This window comes from Osmerus mordax, chromosome 1 (assembly GCF_038355195.1).
Source record: "Osmerus mordax isolate fOsmMor3 chromosome 1, fOsmMor3.pri, whole genome shotgun sequence".
NCBI lineage: Eukaryota > Metazoa > Chordata > Actinopteri > Osmeriformes > Osmeridae > Osmerus > Osmerus mordax.
The window spans coordinates 24,615,652-24,637,366 of record NC_090050.1 but is presented as its reverse complement, the minus strand read 5'-3'; the positions used below and the strand labels follow the sequence as shown (position 1 = coordinate 24,637,366).

At 50.1% G+C, this 21,715-nt stretch overlaps 1 protein-coding gene across 5 annotated transcripts in view; it reads right to left on the bottom strand.

The window, feature by feature from the left end:
• The window catches only part of rad18 (RAD18 E3 ubiquitin protein ligase), a 41,231-nt gene that overhangs the window by 10,415 nt on the left and 9,101 nt on the right, over positions 1-21,715 (bottom strand). For 4 of the 5 annotated variants that reach the window (XM_067246532.1, XM_067246548.1, XM_067246566.1 and 1 more), the window contains 5 exons: positions 18,272-18,468; positions 16,232-16,341; positions 16,037-16,097; positions 8,271-8,423; positions 6,309-6,462 (listed from right to left, as the gene is read on the bottom strand). In XM_067246532.1, coding sequence (XP_067102633.1) covers positions 6,309-6,462; positions 8,271-8,423; positions 16,037-16,097; positions 16,232-16,341; positions 18,272-18,468 — 675 coding nt within the window. The remainder of the gene's footprint in view (positions 1-6,308; positions 6,463-8,270; positions 8,424-16,036; positions 16,098-16,231; positions 16,342-18,271; positions 18,469-21,715) is intronic. The other variant, XM_067246540.1, reaches the window with a different exon arrangement.

The window sequence follows — 21,715 nt, the reverse complement described above, 5'->3', positions numbered from 1 at the left end:
TGGGAGCTGAATATGAAATATGCTAATATGCTAATATGCTAAGCTAGTATCAGCTGCCAGGGAGCTGAAAAGGCCTAGCGAAGCAGAGCGCGGTCGTTATCTCATGAAGCAGGTCTTAGCTTGAATGTAGCACAGCAGATAGACAACGGCAGGTGGATCAAATCCGTTAAAACAACTGTGGAAAATGAGGCTGGAACTGGGCCCTGGAACTGAGGAATAATTGGTTGGACAGTTCCAGGTTCTTACGTAACGTGACCCCTGATCCGTCTTACATCTCGTAAGATCAATGTCTTGAGCGATCAGGTTAGAGCATACCAGCTAGTCCATCACCACCTCAGGAACGCAGAGCTTTGAAGTTTATCCCCGTGTCCCCGCAAAGCTATTTTTATGCAAGCGCGGACAGGAGAAGGTATAGGTCAGGACTATTTTGTGATTCCCATAACACTGCCAATAAACAATACTGTTTCAGAAGGATTAACTGTGGCTTCGTAAATCATACAGATGACAGCCAAATATGAAGGTTAAATCCTAAAAAAACAAAGTTTGAAAAGTGTACTGGGAGGGCGACCACCCCCCTCCCGACCGGCCCCCCTCCCGACCGGCCCCCCTCCCGACCGGCCCCCCTCCCGACAGGCCCCCCTCCCGACCGGCCCCCCTCCCGACCGGCCCCCCTCCCGACCGGCCCCCTCCCGACCGGCCCCCCTCCCGACCGGCCTCCCTCCCGACCGGCCCCCCTCCCGACCGGCCCCCCTCCCGACCGGCCCCCCCTCCCGACCGGCCCCCCCTCCCGACCGGCCCCCCCTCCCGACCGGCCCCCCCTCCCGACCGGCCCCCCTCCCGACCGGCCCCCCTCCCGACCGGCCCCCCTCCCGACCGGCCCCCCTCCCGAGCTCTGGAGTCCGCAGCGAGGTGGGGCGGACAGGGCGGGACTAGCTGCTGCAGACTTGTGGATTGGGAAAATAAAAAACTGTGCTCGTTAAATACCATTAACGACAAAATAATCATCATCAAGTACTAATCAATGATGAAAAAGTTTTTCAAAACTTTCTTGGGAAAACGTTTTTCCAACCTTACAAAACTAGTTTTGAAAAAAAAAAATCCACACACAGTGAAAGGAGAACAGAAGCCTAAAACTGAGTAGAGTCAATTTTAGCAGAGTACAATAGAGTACAGTAAAGTTTAGTATAGCACTCATCAATGATGAAAACTTTTTTGTTTTACCTTTATGTGGAAAATGTTTTCAGTCTTAAAAAAAATTAAATAAAAAGAATCGAAAAACTTTTTAAAAACTTTAGTTTCAAAACTTTTTACAACCTTTTGTTTCAAAACAGTTTTAGAAACTTTAGTTTCAAAACTTTTTTAGAAATTTTTTTCTAAGCTTACTTCAAAACTTTAGTTTCAAAACCTAAAACATAGCAGAGTACAATAAAGTACAGTAGAGTTTAGTATAGTCCTCATCAAGTACTCATCAATGATACAATTTTTTTTGGTTTTACGTTGAAAAAAATAATTTTTCAACCTTTCAAAACTTTTGTTTTCGTCCCCAGTGTGACCCGCACCTCGTCACCAGTCTGACCCGCACCTCGTCACCAGTCTGACCCGCACCTCGTAACCAGTCTGACCCGCACCGAACACTAAGAAGCCCAACCCTGCAAGACCCGGTTTAAAATAACAACATCACTTTTCGCTCTCCAAAAAACACATTTGCAAACAAGATTTTTTTGGAAAGACTACATTTACATAGCCAATGGGCCCTATTGTCTTGCCTTGCAATGCTATTGGATAAATGTGGTCTTTCAAAAAAAAAAAGAACAAAAAAAAAAGAAAAGAAAAATAGAACAAATTATCAATTAAAGAGCTAAAAGTGACGTTGTAATTTTACAACAAGGGGTCTTACAGGGTTCAGGGAGTCAGCTGGCTGAGCGGTTAGAGAATCGGGCTAGTAATCTCAAGGTTGCCAGTTCGATTCCCGGCCGTGTCAATTGACGTTGTGTCCTTGGGCAAGGCACTTCACCTTACTTGCCTCGGGGAGAAAGTCCTTGTACTTACTATAAGTCGTTTTGGATAAGAGCGTCTGCTAAATGACTACATGTAACTGTCCTCCATCTCAGTAATCAGGTGGCACTGTGTTTCCCTTAACCCTTTTCACCCCCTGGTTGTGTTCATCAAACCAAGTCAGCAGGAAATTTAAAAAACAAACTCAACATACCAAATAAAATAAAGGCAAAAAACAAGCTGCTGTTGTTCCTTGGGCCATAAGATAAAGAGGATGTAGAAACCACCAAAAAGAACAACATGCTGAATCCATCTATCCAGTAGAGCTGTTCAAGGCAGCCTCGATTCATCACATAATGAGCAAAAAGCTGGAAATAATTCCTCTTCCTTAAATATCAAATCAAAACCGAAGTGCTTTCAGTGCTCATCACCGCAGTCACCGCTTAAGCAACATTTACATTCAGTCATTAAATTACCTTTTCAACGCTTCTCTCTAAACACCAAACACTTGCAGACTACATTAAACATGTCAGGAAAAGTGAAATTATACATAAGAACTCGTGCTCAGCTGACAGAAAGTGAAATTAAACAGATCTTAAAATGAATATATGCCACTGTTTAACATGTATTCACTACACTGGGATTGATGGCCCAATTGAAAAGCTATTATAAAACCAGCCTGAATGTTTAAGTGGCATATGAAGCTAAATCGGATTCAATTTACAGTATGAAAAGCTGTCACGGCGATTCGTGTTTGAGATTTTCCAAGAAACTAATTAGACATTTTTGTTGTTGTTTATCAGCTACTTTGCATAGTAAAAATGACTTTACTGCTTTTGTTGTTGTTGCAGTTTTATTCTCTATGGAGAAGAGGAAGGTTCTAGACTGAATCTATCCTTATCCTGACACTGTCTGTGGCAGCTGCAAGGTGTTAGTTCTCATAGAAAACACGCAAATGACTCCCGGCTTGTTACTGTCAACTTAACATTCACGTGTGCCTTACACACACTGCAACATGCCTGCATACCAACCCACAAAGGTTGCTTCCCTGGAGTCGGCTACAGAAATCTGAATGGTTTAAAAGTATAGTCGCTGGCATTAACATACAATTATCATATCAACAGGCAACACTGAGATAATAAGCCACCTGGTGGAACCTCCATAAAAATGTAAATTAAAAAACCTCTTCAGAACATCTCGCTGTCTGTGTGGGTGGTTATTCTCCCGTCCTGTTTCTCAGTGTAATGATGACCTGAGTCCTAAGAGGAAGGAGGTACAACCAGAGGACTGAGCCTGTGGCATCCCCTTCTGTCCTCACGGCGAGGGCATCCTAACAGCCTCCTTGGAGCCCTGATTAAATACTTCAGCCACTCAACACACATTTACATATCTCAATGTGGCCAAACAGAAGATTGACATATGCAATAAAGGTGTTTCCACTCTACAGAGGGAGGGAGAGAGAGGGGAGAGTGAGATAAGTAGAGAAAGAGAGAAAGAGAGAAAAGGAAAGAGAGTGAGGGAGAGAAAAGGAGTGAGAGAGGGAGGCCCAGAGTGAGCAGGAGGAGGAGGAGGACTGGGGAGCTCATTAGGCCTGGTTGGAGGAGCATGGCGAATGGTGCTATATGGAAATGGAAATACACACACACACACACACACACACACGAGTGGATTGTGTGGGAAAGGGGCTGACACCGCTCTGGTGATGGGCTCGGTAAAACGCTGTCAATATCCGTTTAAGTGGAGTGTTAAAGGGACATGTCAGGTGGTGTTACAGCTAATGAGACGAGAGGCAGGGAATCAAGGAGGAGAGGCAGGGAGGGGAACAGGAGAGGCAGAGAGGGGAACAGGAGAAGCAGAAAGGGGAACAGGAGAAGCAGAGAGGGGAACAGGAGAGGCAGAGAGGGGAACAGGAGAGGCAGGGGAACAGGAGAGGCAGAGAGGGGAACAGGAGAGGCAGAGAGGGGAACAGGAGAGGCAGAGAGGGGAACAGGAGAGGCAGAGAGGGGAACAGGAGAGGCAGAGAGGGGAACAGGAGAGGCCGGGAGGGGAACAGGAGAGGCAGGGAGGGGAACAGGAGAGGCAGGGAGGGGAACAGGAGAGGCAGGAGAAGCAGGGAGGGGAACAGGAGAGGCAGGGAGGGGAACAGGAGAGGCCGGGAGGGGAACAGGAGAGGCAGGGAGGGGAACAAGAGAGGCAGGGAGGGGAACAGGAGAGGCCTGGAGGGGAACAGGAGAGGCAGGGAGGGGAACAGGAGAGGCAGGAGAACAGGAGAAGCAGGGAGGGGAGAGGGGGCAGGCAGGTCTGTAATCTGAGCAGCAGTCCAGCTGAGCACACCTCGATGTTCCCGTACGCACACAGCTCTAGGTGAACCAGTGTTAGCCAATACGATTAAGTCCCAACATGGAGCCATATGACCTTTCACCTGAGAGCAGTAACATGGAGCCATATGGCCTCTGACCTGACAATCCCAACATGGAGCCATATGACCTTTAACCTTTGACCTAGCCATGTCTCCCAACATGGTTCTCTGAGCTGCAGTAGAACAGGGGGTGGAACCGCTTCTCTGATAAGGACACAGCACATGCATTCGACACGTTGGCTAAGGGAACACGCTCTTAAGTACAGTGTTTTTGATGCTTCTACCCTGGAACAACTCTGGATCCTGTTCCATATTTGCAGACCAAACAGTACAGTAAATGGCGCTAACATAACAGGGCTCAACATTAAAAAAAAATTAACAGTGAGTTGGTAGTTTAACTGTCCCGACGTTACTTTTTACTGGCCCCGGGCCATCGGGCCATCGTTATTGTCGAGCCCTGCATAATATCTTAAAAAAACTGTACAACAACAGAGTTGAGAAATAGTTCTATCCAAACTGCTCTATAAACCTGCCAGCAAAAACAGACTGAACGGTTAATGTGAGTTCTCTGACAGACGTGCTATTTCCCCTTTGTTGAGCAGATGACTGATCACATGACTGGTCACATGACTGGTCACATGACTGGTCACATGACTGGTCACGACTGGTCACATGCTCTGCTCCTGCTGTAGTGCGGCCTGTCTTCGTCATTTTTTACGTTTGAAAGTTCAGAAGCCTGCAGGGTCAGAAGCCTGCAGGGTCAGAAGCCTGCAGGGGCAGAAGCCTGCAGGGGCAGAAGCCTGCAGGGGCAGAAGCCTGCAGGGGCAGAAGCCTGCAGGGGCAGAAGCCTGCAGGGGCAGAAGCCTGCAGGGGCAGAAGCCTGCAGGGTCAGTGTGTGGATGGATCTCTTCCTCAACGTCTGGGCAGTTTGAAAATATGTTAACTGGACAGGCACCCTCCTCCCTGCCACAGTATCAGACCCTGGTCCACAGTATCAGACCTTCAGACCCTGGTCCACAGTATCAGACCTTCAGACCCTGGTCCACAGTATCAGACCTTCAGACCCTGGTCCACAGTATCAGACCTTCAGACCCTGGTCCACAGTATCAGACCTTCAGACCCTGGTCCACAGTATCAGACCTTCAGACCCTGGTCCACAGTATCAGACCTTCAGACCCTGGTCCACAGTATCAGACCTTCAGACCCTGGTCCACAGTATCAGACCTTCAGACCCTGGTCCACAGTATCAGACCTTCAGACCCTGGTCCACAGTATCAGACCTTCAGACCCTGGTCCACATATGTGAGGAGGTTTAGCTCTTCAGACTCAACCTGACAGAAAAGCTTGTTAGCGCACGTAGGCCTGGAGGCTGGGCTGGACACAGGGGTGGGCATCGGTCTAAATATAGCGATGTATGTAGCCCTGGTAGGCATGGGTATACTGTACGTAGCCCTGGTAGGCATGGATATACTGTACGTAGCCCTGGTAGGCATGGATATACTGTATGTAGCCCTGGTAGGCATGGGTATACTGTATGTAGCCCTGGAAGACTGTGCACAGGACAGAACCAGAAGCTGCCCTCTAGCACTGTCCTGCTCCACCCCCTTCCTGTTCCTGGCCCTCCTGCCCTATCAGAGAGCAGCCTACACTCCCTCCTGCCCTATCAGAGAGCAGCCTACACTCCCTCCTGCCCTATCAGAGAGTGGCCTACACTCCCTCCTGCCCTATCAGAGAGTGGCCTACACTCCCTCCTGCCCTATCAGAGAGCAGCCTACACTCCCTCCTGCCCTATCAGAGAGCAGCCTACACTCCCTCCTGCCCTATCAGAGAGCAGCCTACACTCCCTCCTGCCCTATCAGAGAGCAGCCTACACATCAGTCTATGTCCACGGTCATCTCAACACAAACACCCTTTTTCACAGGAGCAGAACCGGCAGACCGGAATAGCTTCTCACCTGCTGATGGACACGTCGCTGTAAGATGGGCTGGCCGACCCTGCCGTGACCCCGGCCGTGACCCCTGCCGTGACCCCGGCCGGGTCTGGCTTGGACGGGGTCTCCTGAGCGCGCTCAGACACGCGGGCGTCGCCGTCCGGTCCTCCCGCTTCACCTGCAGACAGGAAGTCATCACATGGGATCAGAGGAAAACATGTGTCTGGCCAGTGCCCTTGAAGTCCCTCGCACACACATGCACACACGCAACCGCACGCAAACACAGGTTTGTCTTCAACACACACACACACACACACACACACACACACACACACACACACACACACACACACACACACACACACACACACACACACACACACACACACACACACGTCTTCAATTTAAAACCCGTCCGTCCCCCAAGCATGTACACGCGTATCTCCGTGGAAACGCATATCATTTACATCAGTCACGCCCGTGTTCCATTAGAGAGCCGCGGTGTTTAAGCTGCAGCCTCCGGTCCTCCAGAACATTCCCCCCCACGCCAGGCCCACGCATCTCCCAGGCGGCGGTGAAGCTGGAGCCAGCCGGAGGAGAACGGTGCTCGCCCAGCTGCCGCAGGTGTGGCGAACGCTCCGCGTTCTAGAACAGGGCTGTTTCTGCGCTCTAGAACAGGGCTGTTTCTGCGCTCTAGAACAGGGCTGTTTCTGCGCTCTAGAACAGGGCTGTTTCTGCGCTCTAGAACAGGGCTGTTTCTACGCTCTAGAACAGGGCTGTTTCTGCGCTCTAGAACAGGGCTGTTTCTGCATTCTAGAACAGGGCTGTTTCTGCGCTCTAGAACAGGGCTGTTTCTGCGCTCTAGAACAGGGCTGTTTCTGCGTTCTAGAACAGGGCTGTTTCTGCATTCTAGAACAGGGCTGTTTCTGCATTCTAGAACAGGGCTGTTTCTGCGCTCTAGAACAGAGCTGTTTCTGCGCTCTAGAACAGAGCTGTTTCTGCGCTCTAGAACAGAGCTGTTTCTGCATTCTAGAACAGGGCTGTTTCTGCATTCTAGAACAGGGCTGTTTCTGCGCTCTAGAACAGGGCTGTTTCTGCGTTTTAGAACAGGGCTGTTTCTGCATTCTAGAATAGGGCTGTTTCTGCATTCTAGAACAGGGCTGTTTCTGCGCTCTAGAACAGGGCTGTTTCTGCATTCTAGAACAGGGCTGTTTCTGCATTCTAGAACAGGGCTGTTTCTGCATTCTAGAACAGGGCTGTTTCTGCATTCTAGAACAGGGCTGTTTCTGCATTCTAGAACAGGGATGTTTCTGCATTCTAGAACAGGGATGTTTCTGCGCTCTCGAATGATCCATTTCAACAAGTGTGAGGGAGACAGGTGGCTAAGCGGTTAGGGAATCGGGCTATTAATTAAGGTTGCCGATTCGATTCCCGGCTGTGCAAAAAAGACGTTGTGTCCTTGGGCAAGGCACTTCACCCTGCTTGCCTCGGGGGAATGTCCCTGTACTTACTGTAAGTCGCTCTGGATAAGAGTGTCTGCTAAATGAGTAAATGTAAAATGTAAATGTAACTTGACACAAGATGGAAGTGGACACACTCCCTCCCTCCCCCTTTCTCTCTACATCCCCCACTCTCCTCACGTGAAAGTAGATGCCCAATGCAGAATCTATTTTCAGCCAACAGCCTCATGGGTATCCCCCAGGGCGTTATGATGAGAACTGGCCTCTGATTAGACCAGGCCGCCTGTGGAGCAGTCAGCAAGTGCTGCTGGGATTTAAAGGCAGGCAAGTGGAGGTGTTAGGGGAAGGGGGCGGGAGACTACACATCCCTCTGATCTGAGAACCCAGATGGTAATCACAAAGCAGCCTGTCCTCCGCTCCCCTTTCACAGATTGCTTATTGACTGAGGTTTGCTGAGTCGGGCAGCGTGAGGCTGGAGGGGCCTCTCCTAGGGGGGTGGAGGGGAAGGGGGAGGTTAGGCACTAACCTGCCAGGCTCCTGACACATCTCCCCTCGGTCGCCGGCTCTTCCCTCCCTCCGTCTTCCACTTCCTGTTTGATCTGCTGCCGTCTGCCGCTGGTGCCCATGCGCGCCCGGACCTCAGCGATCAGGTGCCCAAACTCCCTGCTGTGCTGCTGTCCTGCAAGACCAAGAGGGGAGGGGGGGGTGAGCGGCCAGTGGTCCCCACAGAGACATGCAGAGAACACACATGCAGAGAACACACATGCAGAGAACAGACATGCAGAGAAAAGACATGCAGAGAACAGACATGCAGAGAACAGACATGCAGAGAACACACATGCAGAGAACACACATGCAGAGAACAGACATGCAGAGAACAGACATGCAGAGAAAAGACATGCAGAGAACAGACATGCAGAGAACAGACATGCAGAGAACACACATGCAGAGAACAGACATGCAGAGAACAGACATGCAGAGAACAGACATGCAGAGAACAGACATGCAGAGAACACACATGCAGAGAACACACATGCAGAGAACAGACATGCAGAGGAAACTAAGATGGATGTATCCTGTTGCTAAACACAGGTGGGAGGGGGGTGAGGAGAGAGAGAGAAATGCGAAGGGTGTGTGTCCGTGTGTGTGACTGTCCGTGTGTGTGTGTGTTATAGTTAGGTGAAATATCCGTGAACCTTTCTGTTTTGCCTGACAAAGGGCAACAAACACTGGAGCCTTTCCTAACATGTTCATTACTGACAATAAGAAACACCATGAAGCGACTGATCACCCACAGAAACACATGCCAACCCTAACAGAACTGGGATTAAATCAAACCAGAAATAAACATTGCCCACACGAACGAAAGAAACTAAACAAAAGCCACACATGGTACATTGGGAATCAAAGCACAGTCCAAAATCAGATGGTTTTCATTCAGCTCAGAGAAAGCAGGAACACATTGTTTGCGAACATTAAGGGCAATAGTTCCTTTCAAAAAGAAAGACAACCGAGTTTTAAACCCAAAAATAATCAATTACAAGGTTTTCACCCAGAAACACAAAGCATAAAAGACAACATGCCTTTCCTAGAATTTCCCAGAATGCTTTAGCTCCAACATCTCCTTTTTTAGTTTTTTTTTTTTTTAAAGAGCTTCGCAACAACAACATTTCTTACTATTTCCCAATTAAAATCCTGATGTCCTACGACTGCCCTCCTGTCAATACAACTTAGACCCAAAGCATTCCACATCCTCGTCCTGTCTGGACAGAATTGCATTACCAACAGGCTGTTGGGGATGGTGATTTCATCACGATGCCTTCCCTCTGCTGTTCCAGGCCCAGCCCTGTTCATTGTGTTCTCAGGGTCCAGCTCAGCTCAGCTATTAGCCCAGCGGGCCTGGAGGCCGTCCTGGGGAACCTCCTGAGGCTACACGGTAGAGGAACCCACTGCTGCCTTCAGCCTCGTTGTGCCCGGGGGAATCCCAGGGGTAGAAACCGTTTTATAAACCGTTTTATAAACCGTTTTATAAACCGTTTTATAAACCGTTTTATTCTGTTTTTTTACAAAGATTTGGGGGGGGGGGGTTCGTGTTTTATTGGACAGTTGTATTTAAGTGAAGTGGGACAGGAAAGGCAGGGAGAGAGAGAGGGGGGGGGGGGGGGGGAAGCCATGCAGCAAAGGGCCAAGGCCAGATTCAAACCCACCGTGGTGAGGCCTGGGCCTGCATGGTACGCACGCTACTCCGGTCATTCTATTCACCATAAGAGAGGAGCAGAGCCCGCAGGAGGGGAGCAGGAGGAGCAGGAGGGGCAGGAGGAGCAGGAGGGGAGCAGGAGGAGCAGGAGGGGCAGGAGGAGCAGGAGGGGAGCAGGAGGAGCAGGAGGGGAGCAGGAGGGGAGCAGGAGGGGCAGGAGGGGAGCAGGAGGGGAAGGAGGGGAGCAGGAGGGGAGCAGGAGGGGCAGGAGTGGAGCAGGAGGGGCAGGAGAGGAGCAGGAGGGGAGCAGGAGGGGCAGGAGTGGAGCAGGAGGGGCAGGAGAGGAGCAGGAGGAGCAGGAGGGGAGCAGGAGGGGCAGGAGGGGCAGGAAAGGAGCAGGAGGAGCATGAGGGGCAGGAGTGGAGCAGGAGGGGCAGGAGAGGAGCAGGAGAAGCAGGACGAGAGCAGGAGGAGCAGGAGGAGAGCAGGAGGGGAGCAGGAGGGGAGCATGAGGAGAGCAGGAGGAGCAGGAGGGGAGCAGGAGGAGCAGGAGGGGCAGGAGGGGCAGGAGGGGAGCTTGCAGGGGGAACCGAGCCCCCAGGAGGAGCAGGAGGAGAGAGCCCGCCTTGTGTGGATCAGAACATTCCTGCAGCTTCGATGTTTAGAGGATAAAACCGAGCTGATGTGTGTTTATACCCGAGTCGCTAGAGGGCCGCCTGGTCTGTGTTAACTTCACATTTCACACCATGTTTTTCATCCCTACGGTCACCTGCCTCTGCCTCTGCCTCTGTCTCTGCCTCTGCCTCTGCACCACACGAGAGCTCCACCCGGGCTGGGGTCTTATCAAGCGCCAATGAAGTTAAATCACACAAATAAATAATGATCGGGTTAGCAAGGCAGAAGAGGATATTCAGGTGCACACCAAGATACGGAGGGATGGAGGGATTTTTCCAGGGCCGAGAACAGTAAGGAAGTCAGGTGGCTGAGCGGTGAAGGAGTCGGACTAGTAATCCAAAGGTTGCCAGTTCGATTCCCGGTCATGGCAACTGACGTTGTGTCCTTGGGCAAGGCACTTCACCCTACTTGCCTCGGGGGGAATGTCCCTGTACTTACTGTAAGTCGCTCTGGATAAGAGCGTCTGCTAAATGACTAAATGTAAATGTAATGTAAGTTAAAAAAAAAAGAAGAGTTTCAACCTTGACCCAGGGGCCCCTGGGAGCCAAGAATACCCCCCCCCCCCCCCCAACCCTACCCCCCCTGGAGACTGTCATCCTGGTGCACACAGCCTGATTTCTTTCCATCAAAAAATCATTGGTCACACAAATGGAAGTCAGATTTCATCTAATCACTGCATTAGTTCTGCATGTGTGTTGAGAGTCAATTTATGGGATTGAATGAATTCCATCTCCAGCACATTACTTCTACTTAACATGCCATATGCTAATGCTGGCTAAGGCTGCTGCCACAACAAAGTATATTGCCCCCCCCAAACTCACCCGGAAAAGTAATATTCAGAGCGACACATACTTTCATTTTCAAAAAAGTATTCTCTGATTTACTGAAGCAATTTACATTGAAATTAACTATGTTCCTGGTATCTCCAAAGAACCTGACTGCCTGTTGGAGTCGCAGCCACATGGCGCTGCAGATACCTGGGTGCTGGGTCCCTCTGGGAGGCAGAGGGGGCCCACACACCTGGGGGCTGGGTCCCTCTAGGAGGCAGAGGGGGCCCAGACACCTGGGTGCTGGGTCCCTCTAGGAGGCAGAGGGGGCCCACACACCTGGGGGCTGGGTCCCTCTAGGAGGCAGAGGGGGCCCAGACACCTGGGTGCTGGGTCCCTCTAGGAGGCAGAGGGGGCCCACACACCTGGGGGCTGGGTCCCTCTAGGAGGCAGAGGGGGCCCACACACCTGGGGGCTGGGTTCCTCTAGGAGGCAGAGGGGGCCCAGACACCTGGGAGCTGGGTCCCTCTAGGAGGCAGAGGGGGCCCACACACCTGGGGGCTGGGTCCCTCTAGGAGGCAGAGGGGGCCCACACACCTGGGGGCTGGGTCCCTCTAGGAGGCAGAGGGGGCCCACACACCTGGGGGCTGGGTCCCTCTAGGAGGCAGAGGGGGCCCAGACACCTGGGTGCTGGGTCCCTCTAGGAGGCAGAGGGGGCCCACACACCTGGGGGCTGGGTCCCTCTAGGAGGCAGAGGGGGCCCACACACCTGGGGGCTGGGTCCCTCTAGGAGGCAGAGGGGGCCCACACACCTGGGGGCTGGGTCCCTCTAGGAGGCAGAGGGGGCCCACACACCTGGGGGCTGGGTCCCTCTAGGAGGCAGAGGGGGCCCACACACCTGGGGGCTGGGTCCCTCTAGGAGGCAGAGGGGGCCCACACACCTGGGTGCTGGGCCCCCTGTGTGTGTGTGTGTGTGTCTTGTCGTCAACAAAGGCCTTGCGTGATGCTGAACCATCGTTGACTCACCGGTCCGGTCGCCACGGAAACCGGATGTCAATCAATGGCCAACTTCTGAGGGGTGATGTGCCCAAATGTCACGGACGGTTGGAGCCCTGTCACGGATGAAATATCACAGCATGTGTGTAAACACGGGGCTTAGACTCATCTCAACAGAGATGAAGGGAGAGAGAGACACAGACAGAGAGAGAGACAGAGAGAGAGACAGAGAGACAGAGAGACAGAGAGAGAGAGAGAGAGAGAGAGAGAGAGAGAGAGAGAGAGAGAGAGAGAGAGACAGACAGACAGAGAGAGACTCTGATCTGATCTCATATAGGGAATTGGGAATTACACAGTCCCCATCGACCAGATGTCCTTAATGGCCAACCTTCTTCACTTGATGGTGGGCAAACAGTCGTCATGGGAACGTTAGACGGGTATGCGTGCGCGGAGGCAGGCGAGAGAGAGAGAGAGAGAGGGCAATAGGTTAATTGTGGGCAATAATCCAAAAACGAATGATGGATTTAAACTCCACCAGAGAAACAATCCGCATGTGGAGATCTTCTGAAGAGCTATGACTGAAAAAGATGTGAGATCAAAGAAAGAAATTTTATTAAATATCTTTTGTTGTTGCTGCATCCAGCATTAAGTCTCAAATCTTCAGCAGTCACAGATGAGGACACATCCTCATTTTGGAAGTAGCATTGATGCCTTCGTGGAGTGCCATTTGAAGTAAAAACATGTGCTGCAGAGCGACATGACAGCAGTTGCAATGACAAGCTCAGAGGGAACATTGAGTGCAAAAGCCATCTGACAAATAAACAATGTTCAAAAGCCAGCCAGGATCAGACGAACCCTCCCAGAGGGGCTGGCCTGCCCGGGACAAACCCTCCCAGAGGGGCTGGCCTGCCCGGGACAAACCCTCCCAGAGGGGCTGGCCTGCCCGGGACAAACCCTCCCAGAGGGGCTGGCCTGCCCGGGACAAACCCTCCCAGAGGGGCTGGCCTGCCCGGGACAAACCCTCCCAGAGGGGCTGGCCTGCCCGGGACAAACCCTCCCAGAGGGGCTGGCCTGCCCGGGACAAACCCTCCCAGAGGGGCTGGCCTGCCCGGGACAAACCCTCCCAGAGGGGCTGGCCTGCCCGGGACAAACCCTCCCAGAGGGGCTGGCCTGCCCGGGACAAACCCTCCCAGAGGGGCTGGCCTGCCCGGGACAAACCCTCCCAGAGGGGCTGGCCTGCCCGGGCACTGAAAAGGACCCTGGGCCGTATTAAAGACACATGTCGGCCCAACGGAGACCACATGATCAAGAAGATGCTGTCCAGGTGTCTGCGCTGTTGTTGCTGAAGTCAAACCCACCATCACAAGTGCAGGGGTGCGGGGGTGTGGAGGTGCGGGGGTGTGGAGGTGCGGGGGTGCAGGGGTGCGGGGGTGTGGAGGTGCGGGGGTGCAGGGGTGCGGGGGTGTGGAGGTGCGGGGGTGCAGGGGTGTGGAGGTGCGGGGGTGTGGAGGTGCGGGGGTGTGGAGGTGTGGGGGTGCAGGGGTGCGGAGGTGTGGAGGTGCAGGGGTGCAGGGGTGTGGAGGTGCGGGGGTGTGGGGGTGCGGGGGTGTGGAGGTGCGGGGGTGTGGGGGTGCGGGGGTGTGGGGGTGCGGGGGTGTGGAGGTGCGGGGGTGTGGAGGTGCGGAGGTGCGGGGGTGTGGAGGTGCGGGGGTGTGGAGGTGCGGGGGTGTGGAGGTGCGGGGGTGCAGGGGTGTGGGGGTGCAGGGGGGCGGGGGTGCAGGGGTGCGGGGGTGTGGGGGTGCAGGGGTGTGGGGGTGCGGGGGTGTGGGGGTGCAGGGGTGTGGGGGTGCAGGGGTGCGGGGGTGTGGGGGTGCAGGGGTGTGGGGGTGCGGACTATGTAAAATGGTGCGGTAAAATGACACCTTTGAAAGCTCACAGAAAGAGCTCCTCCCTCCCTCCGCTTCCCTCCCTCCTATTGGCCCATTCACCAACTCCATCACCAGAACAGTGAGTCATTCTCGACCTCCTTTGATTAATAAACGGTTATCACAGCGCAGGGGCTATTTAAAGCACCCCACCCACCGTCAGTCAAATCAATATTTCAATATCCCCCTCTTCTCAATGTTAGACCGCTTTCATCTCCCTCCTCTGAATCAACTCAACCTGGCAAACTGCCCCTCCAGCTCCCCGTCCTGGTCTCAGCTCTGCCCTTAAGAGAAAGCAAACACTCAGTCTGGTTAGGATTGGAGCTGATTCATGAGTTAATGAGGAAGTGACTGGTCCTCCTGGGCCTAGGTGGAAGCCCCGCCCCTTTCTGGTCGTCTCTTGAAGTCTCTGCCTGCTGCTTCATCACCTCAACAGGTAGCTTGAGTGGTAGACTATCCACCCCCCCACCCCCCACCCCCCACCACCCCCCCACACACACCCACCTCCACACACCACACACAAAGACAGCTCCCCGCAACACACACACCTCCTTCCCATCACACACACAGGCTACCTGCTTCCAACACTCGCCACTGTTGAGTTAAGATAAATTACCGAGAACCAGGTTTAATGGGGAGTTAATGGTCTTCCTGGCAATACTTTGCTCAAAGCTCCCCAAGATGACATCCCCTCAGCTGACACCCTATGAAACGAGGTGTTCCTGTAAGTATCGATCACATCTCTCTAGATGTGACCCAGCTGGCATGCATCACTTTTGGACACCGAGTGGAAAACAGTGTTTAAGAGCTCTGGCTTTACTCCCACACAGACCAGAGGCAGCACTTCTTGAGGACAATGAAGTCGGCCTCGTTCATTATTCGTCTGTGTTGTGGTCTGTGTGCAGGACTGGCAGAATCAGAGAGAAAACGACTCCTAGGTGAGCATTTAGAAAGTGCGCACTTCTGCGACTGATGGAGGTATTGATTTAGGATGACAACTAACTGAAAGGTAAGCATCGCCAGGCTGCACAGGTTATATCAATTCAGGAGAAAGCCAAACGCTGCTATATCTCGTCTGTGTTTATAGTACAGTACAGTACGAAGAGGTCTGTCATTAACCACTGATCAATTAACAATAATAAAGATGACAAATAATTACTATATTAATTTTCTTACTGTTTTGAATGTTCTGAATATAATAAACTATGTTTGATCTATACCCTGCTATATTAGCTCATGAGAACATGGAATGTCAGGGTCAATATCTAGGAGCCGTATTTAAAGCCTAAACAAAAGCCATCAAGACCCTTGATTCTCTTGGAAAAGGCTGTGCTGATTGTCTTCCCCCTGATGTTTCTTGTGAGAGTAAAACCTCCCATATTGTGATATTATTTAACTGCCCTTCATTCCTGTATTCTTTGTCCAGTCCTCTGAGATGCTCAGCTTGAGTGTATCAGACACCTGCACCTTACAGATCTGTCATAAATACTTAGATTTAGTCTTGAACTTGTACTGAATTTTACATGGCACTTTCACAGCAAAACAAGATACTTCTTCAAGTTCTACATGTACAGCACTGTGGTCAAATCAGGCCGTCACCTAACCAATAGTCTCAGAACTTCCTGTCGCAGACACTCGCTCTATAAACAACTCCCCCTCTGTGATGATCTCGCACAGAAGGGAAGGAAACAAAACAACTCCCGCTGTCAATCAATCGATGGAGAGAACTTACTGTAATTTGAATGCAGCTCGTCGATCTCTTCCGCCGACTGGTTCTTGCTGAACACCATGGTCTGTAGGACACATCGAACGGAAGGAAACAGAGCAATGAAATAATTTGCGGTTGTAGTTATTGATAAAATATGCTGGTTTACTAAACAAGGACTTTACAATAGTTCTTAAAGCTCTGATTTATTTCAGAGCCTACCGAGAGAAATGTCTCTCGACGACGGTTGCTGTGACGTACGCGTTTGGTTTCGCGCTGTAGCTGGTTCCTAATCTTCTCGGCGGCCTCCACTTCTTTGGCGATGTCTTCAGCTATTAACAGGAGATAGACTTCTATGACCCACAGGGCGACACACTTGTTTTGTTTGTATAAACCGGGCTGTTCCCTGGATTTGAGTTTGGACCCACAAGACGGCAGCCAGAGATGTGGACTCCCCAGAGATCCTTGAGAACTGAACAACAGGAAACTTTAGCAACTACTTCAAATCTAACGGCTCTACCGGGGATTTCCACATTCTTCTGGTGTGTACCACTCAAGAACATAACAACAGAGGACACCGTTTCAGACCGTTTCTAATGTAATGAGCTCAGCAGGATGCCTTAGTTACATGTGTTGTTGACGGTCTTTTATCCCCCCGACTCAACCGGTAACAACATCATAACAACGAAGAGATTAAGTGCCTACTGAGAACAGAGCACAGTCATCCCCCTTGTATTCAATCATACAGAACAGTTTGAAAAGGGCCGCTACTTAAGTGTGTGTGTGTGTGTGTGTGTGTGTGTGTGTGTGTGTGTGTATAGAGAGAGAGATCTATCTTCAGTCAGTGTGGACAACCCCACAGACATTTATCACTTTGGGAAGAATCTAAGCCAAAAGTAAGATTAGTGAGTCATTGGTCCTCTGCAGTAACGAATGGCTTTTAGACATCCAAACTGAGATTTTGGCTTGGCTGAACATGTGCGTGGTGTGTGTGTATGCGTGTGTATGTATGTGTGTGTGTGTATGCGTGTGTATGTATGTGTGTGTGTGTGTGTGTGTGTATGCGTGTGTGTGTGTGTGTTCGAGAGACGAGCGAGATTTGCTGGGGAATGGGTCAACGTGGGGAAACTGTAAATCAGAGTCCCAGCCATTTGAGAGCGTGTCACAGTCCCCCGCACAGCAGATTGCCTCCACAGACCTGAACCTTAGCAGGGATGTGGATTAGAAAAGAGGCTGCACACCTATCCTTCCTTAAGGTTTATTTATAATTCCTTGCTAAAGGTTTATTTATAATTCCTTGCTAAAGGTTTATTTATAATTCCTTTCTTCAACAGTTTCTTGCCAATCCAAATATTTTCCTGAATAAACAACACCATTTATTTCATATTTCTGGGTGCTCCGCAATCAAATTGCATGTGGACATCCACATGGTACACTGAAAGTCCATGAACAACTTAATGCAATTATCTAAGTATGTTTAGTGCCAGATGTTTTTACTAGGGCATACATTATAAAGACATATCAATAACCAGAAATAACCTTGTTTTTCTAAGGTTTTCTACTGTAACGTTGATTAATTGTGCACTGTCCCTATAAAAATTAAATAAACTGATGGTGACACAACATCTCCCATGTGTATGCTAAACGGCAATTCAGAAATTCTCAATTACTGCAAACGACAAATTGCCTGATAATATATGGAAACACATGTGCGCTGGGCGCACACCTACACAGAGATAGAAAAGCACATGCTGAATGGTGATGGTTGGAAATCCCACTTCCACATCGCACTCCCCCTCAGGGAACACACAAACAAACACGCCCTTTCAAGTGTACATTAGCAGGTATAATTTCAGAGCTTCTAGAGGAAGCAATGTTGTTGAAATACAACATTGTTGGACAATTGTCATTATGCCCAATCTCCTTTTTTCAAATAAATCTCTTTTCAGATCCACAGTGCTCTAGTATTCAAACTGTCAAAGAAAGAATCTCAGCCTTACTCCTTTACTGGACATCGATTACAGATGATTGTTTGAAGAGAGTTCTGCTACCTGATACCATAAAGAACTCTTATCTACTAGCTATTTAAAAGGAGTGAAAATGTTATTCAACCTGATTCAAATTGGAGGATGACACACTGGGAATTGTAATGGTGGCTGATAAATAAGTTCTTTATTGTATCTACTATCTACTAAAAAGAAGCGAAACCTTGTAAAGAAACACACACAAAAAACCTTCACGTCTCCGGTTCTTCTCGCTCACCTGATTTGGGTTGGAGGGAGTCACACTGTGAGTTGTAGATGTGGACAAACTCCTGGAGTCTCTGCTCCAGGTGGGAACGAGGACCAGTGGCGGACAGGTGACAGTCCTTCAGCCTTCTCTTCAGCTCTTGCGTGGACAGCAGCGTGTACACCAGCTTGGCCATGGGGCGTCTCCTGTCCGCATCCCCACCTAGCGAGCTGGAGGAGGGCACAGGCAAGCATTAATGCTCCTGATATCAGAGCTGGAGGAGGGCACAGGCAAGCCTTAATGCTCCTGATATCAGATCTGGAGGAGGGCACAGGCAAGCCTTAATGCTCCTGATATCAGAGCTGGTAGAGGACACAGGCAAGCCTTAATGCTCCTGATATCAGATCTGGAGGAGGGCACAGGCAAGCCTTAATGCTCCTGATATCAGATCTGGAGGAGGGCACAGGCAAGCCTTAATGCTCCTGATATCAGAGCTGGTAGAGGACACAGGCAAGCCTTAATGCTCCTGATATCAGAGCTGGCAGAGGGCACAGGCAAGCCTTAATGCTCCTGATATCATAGCTGGAGGAGGGCACAGGCAAGCCTTAATGCTCCTGATATCAGAGCTGGAGGAGGGCACAGGCAAGCCTTAATGCTCCTGATATCAGAGCTGGTAGAGGACACAGGCAAGCCTTAATGCTCCTGATATCAGAGCTGGCAGAGGGCACAGGCAAGCCTTAATGCTCCTGATATCAGAGCTGGAGGAGGGCACAGGCAAGCCTTAATGCTCCTGATATCAGAGCTGGTAGAGGACACAGGCAAGCCTTAATGCTCCTGATATCAGAGCTGGAGGAGGGCACAGGCAAGCCTTAATGCTCCTGATATCAGAGCTGGTAGAGGACACAGGCAAGCCTTAATGCTCCTGATATCAGATCTGGAGGAGGGCACAGGCAAGCCTTAATGCTCCTGATATCAGAGCTGGAGGAGGGCACAGGCAAGCCTTAATTCTCCTGATATCAGATCTGGAGGAGGGCACAGGCAAGCCTTAATGCTCGTGATATCAGAGCTGGCAGAGGGCACAGGCAAGCCTTAATGCTCCTGATATCAGAGCTGGCAGAGGGCACAGGCAAGCCTTAATGCTCCTGTTATCAGATCAGATTTTTTGGGCTCAATTCCGATGTGACTGATTTAAGACCACATTGGAAAGTGTCCCAAATCCATATGAAGGGAAACATCTGATTGGGGCGACATTCAGCTGCTGTGTGACTGTAGCCAGGGTGGCACCATCACTTTAACCGCAAGACGGCAGGTTTAGCGAAATCACGCGAGAATCCGTCTAGCCAAGCTACAATTTATTTGTTAGTGTCTGAAACACAGTGGTTTGGACCATTCAATGTCCTTTGAGGAACTACTGGCAGCTTTGGGCGTGGTTTAAGCCCATGATGGTTCATCTAATCACCTGCCAAGGGTTTTTTGAAAGTGCCTGCCTTTTAAAAAAAAGTTTCACAACTTCCCGACTTCAGGTTACTATCCCACCACAGCCTTGAACAAATCTGCTGGTTTTGGGCCATATAAACGGGGTAGTGCAGTACATGACATTGAACCAGAAGAGCATAAGGTGTGAGAGACTGTTTGAAGTCATAACTGGTATACATAGATATTACCTGTAGTAAAATGTGTTGGTTTTGCTTTAAGCAATTCTGAACGGCTGTGAAAACGTTAATGTAAATGCAAATGTTTTACACAGCATGTTCAATGGAAGACAGCGTCTTCCTGAGGTCATATTGTTTCATAAAAGCAAAACCAACTTTGGGGTTATGCTCCAACAAAGAATCTTCGTTGTACATCATTATAATTACAGATACACAAGCAGCTCTCAGGACAAACGGCTGACAACATGTCATGGGAGTCAGGTGGCTGAGCGGTTAGGGAAGCGGGCTAGTAATCAGAAGGTTGCCAGTTCGATTCCCGGCCGTGCCAAATGACGTTGTGTCCTTGGGCAAGGCACTTCACCCCACTTGCTTCGGGGAGAATCTCGTCTGCTAAATGACTAAATGTAATGTAATGTAACTAAACGTGCTAAAAGATATTGCATCCTCATGTCGTGAATGGCTCCATTTCCTGTGTTCCGCCAAACCAAGCTGCAGGCCGGTTATACAATCTATTGTATTACTAAGAATCCATCCGGCCCGACACTAGCTCACTACGAGAACAAATACCACTGCGAGGAAGACATGACATGAGTGATGAAGATGTCTACCGCACTCGTATACCAGAGGCTGTTAGAAATGGTTGTCTGCTCAGTTGCAACATTTTCCATGGGGATTTGTAAGGACAGACAGTAGCTAACAAAATGGTTTAGTAACTCAGAAAGCATAATATGTTAAAGACTATTAAAAGAAACAGCGTCCATGTTAAAATCGTTCTTCAATTTTGTTGGGGAATATATGTTTTGACAGCTTGTGGTATGTGCTACTGAAAAACACTCCCAGCTGATTCAAGCAGATTTGCAATTTACTTTTTAAGCACTGTGCACGCTTCCATCACACGCAGACGAATCCTAGTATCTTCACACTGAAGGATGATTGAAAGCTACTGAATTAAGCCGAGGCAAAGTGATGATATCACTTGGGTGTACATATTTAATATTTTAGGATCCGATTGTAACCAGGAAGAGTTTTTATGCCTGGATACGGCACAGTGTGCATTATGCAAATGTGTTATGTGGAAATACCTACACAATTACACACTCAGTCTTGTTCATTACTATGCAGACAGACGAAGCCAGCCGCTTCAGCAACCATGAAGAACCTTAAGCTCTACTCCATTATTGGCGATCACCTGTGAGGCAAATAAATCTGCTGGTTCTTACACTGGGCTGTTGAGACGGTGTCAGTTTACCTGTTCTTATCCTATCCCCCTCCATCTAAGCCCAATTTAGACTTTGATTTAAAAAGATCTTGCTGAACAGTTGTGGAGATTCAGAGATAGACTAGAACACAGAGCGTTCCGGACAGTGTGTCTCGTCACTGTGTGGGATGGTGAGGACAGGGAAGAGCTAACGCTAATGGGAACTATCTGGTCGTCACTGCTTGTGAGAGCTGAAACATGCGCCATCCATCACTCACGACATCAAGGTTTCCTGCAGATCAAGCGCTCCGTCGCTGTCGTGCGCATGCTCGCTCGCTCGTCTGACAGAGCCTTCCTTAGCTCCAAGAACATCCATCATTCTGTGAATCCATGCATCAGATATCGTATGGGGGGAGGGGGGATGGAAACTTTTCTGCTCAGCAGCAAATGCCAAAGAGGAGAAGCTAATTTGATCAGTGGAAAATAAACGTCCCAAAGATATAAATCTTGGATACATTGTGTGCAAAGCATTCAACGTGCAAATAATATTCTCAGTTTTGAGCTATCTTAATGTTATTTGTGGATTTGGGTAAATTCACTTATTGGGACTGTTGCATACTATTTAAA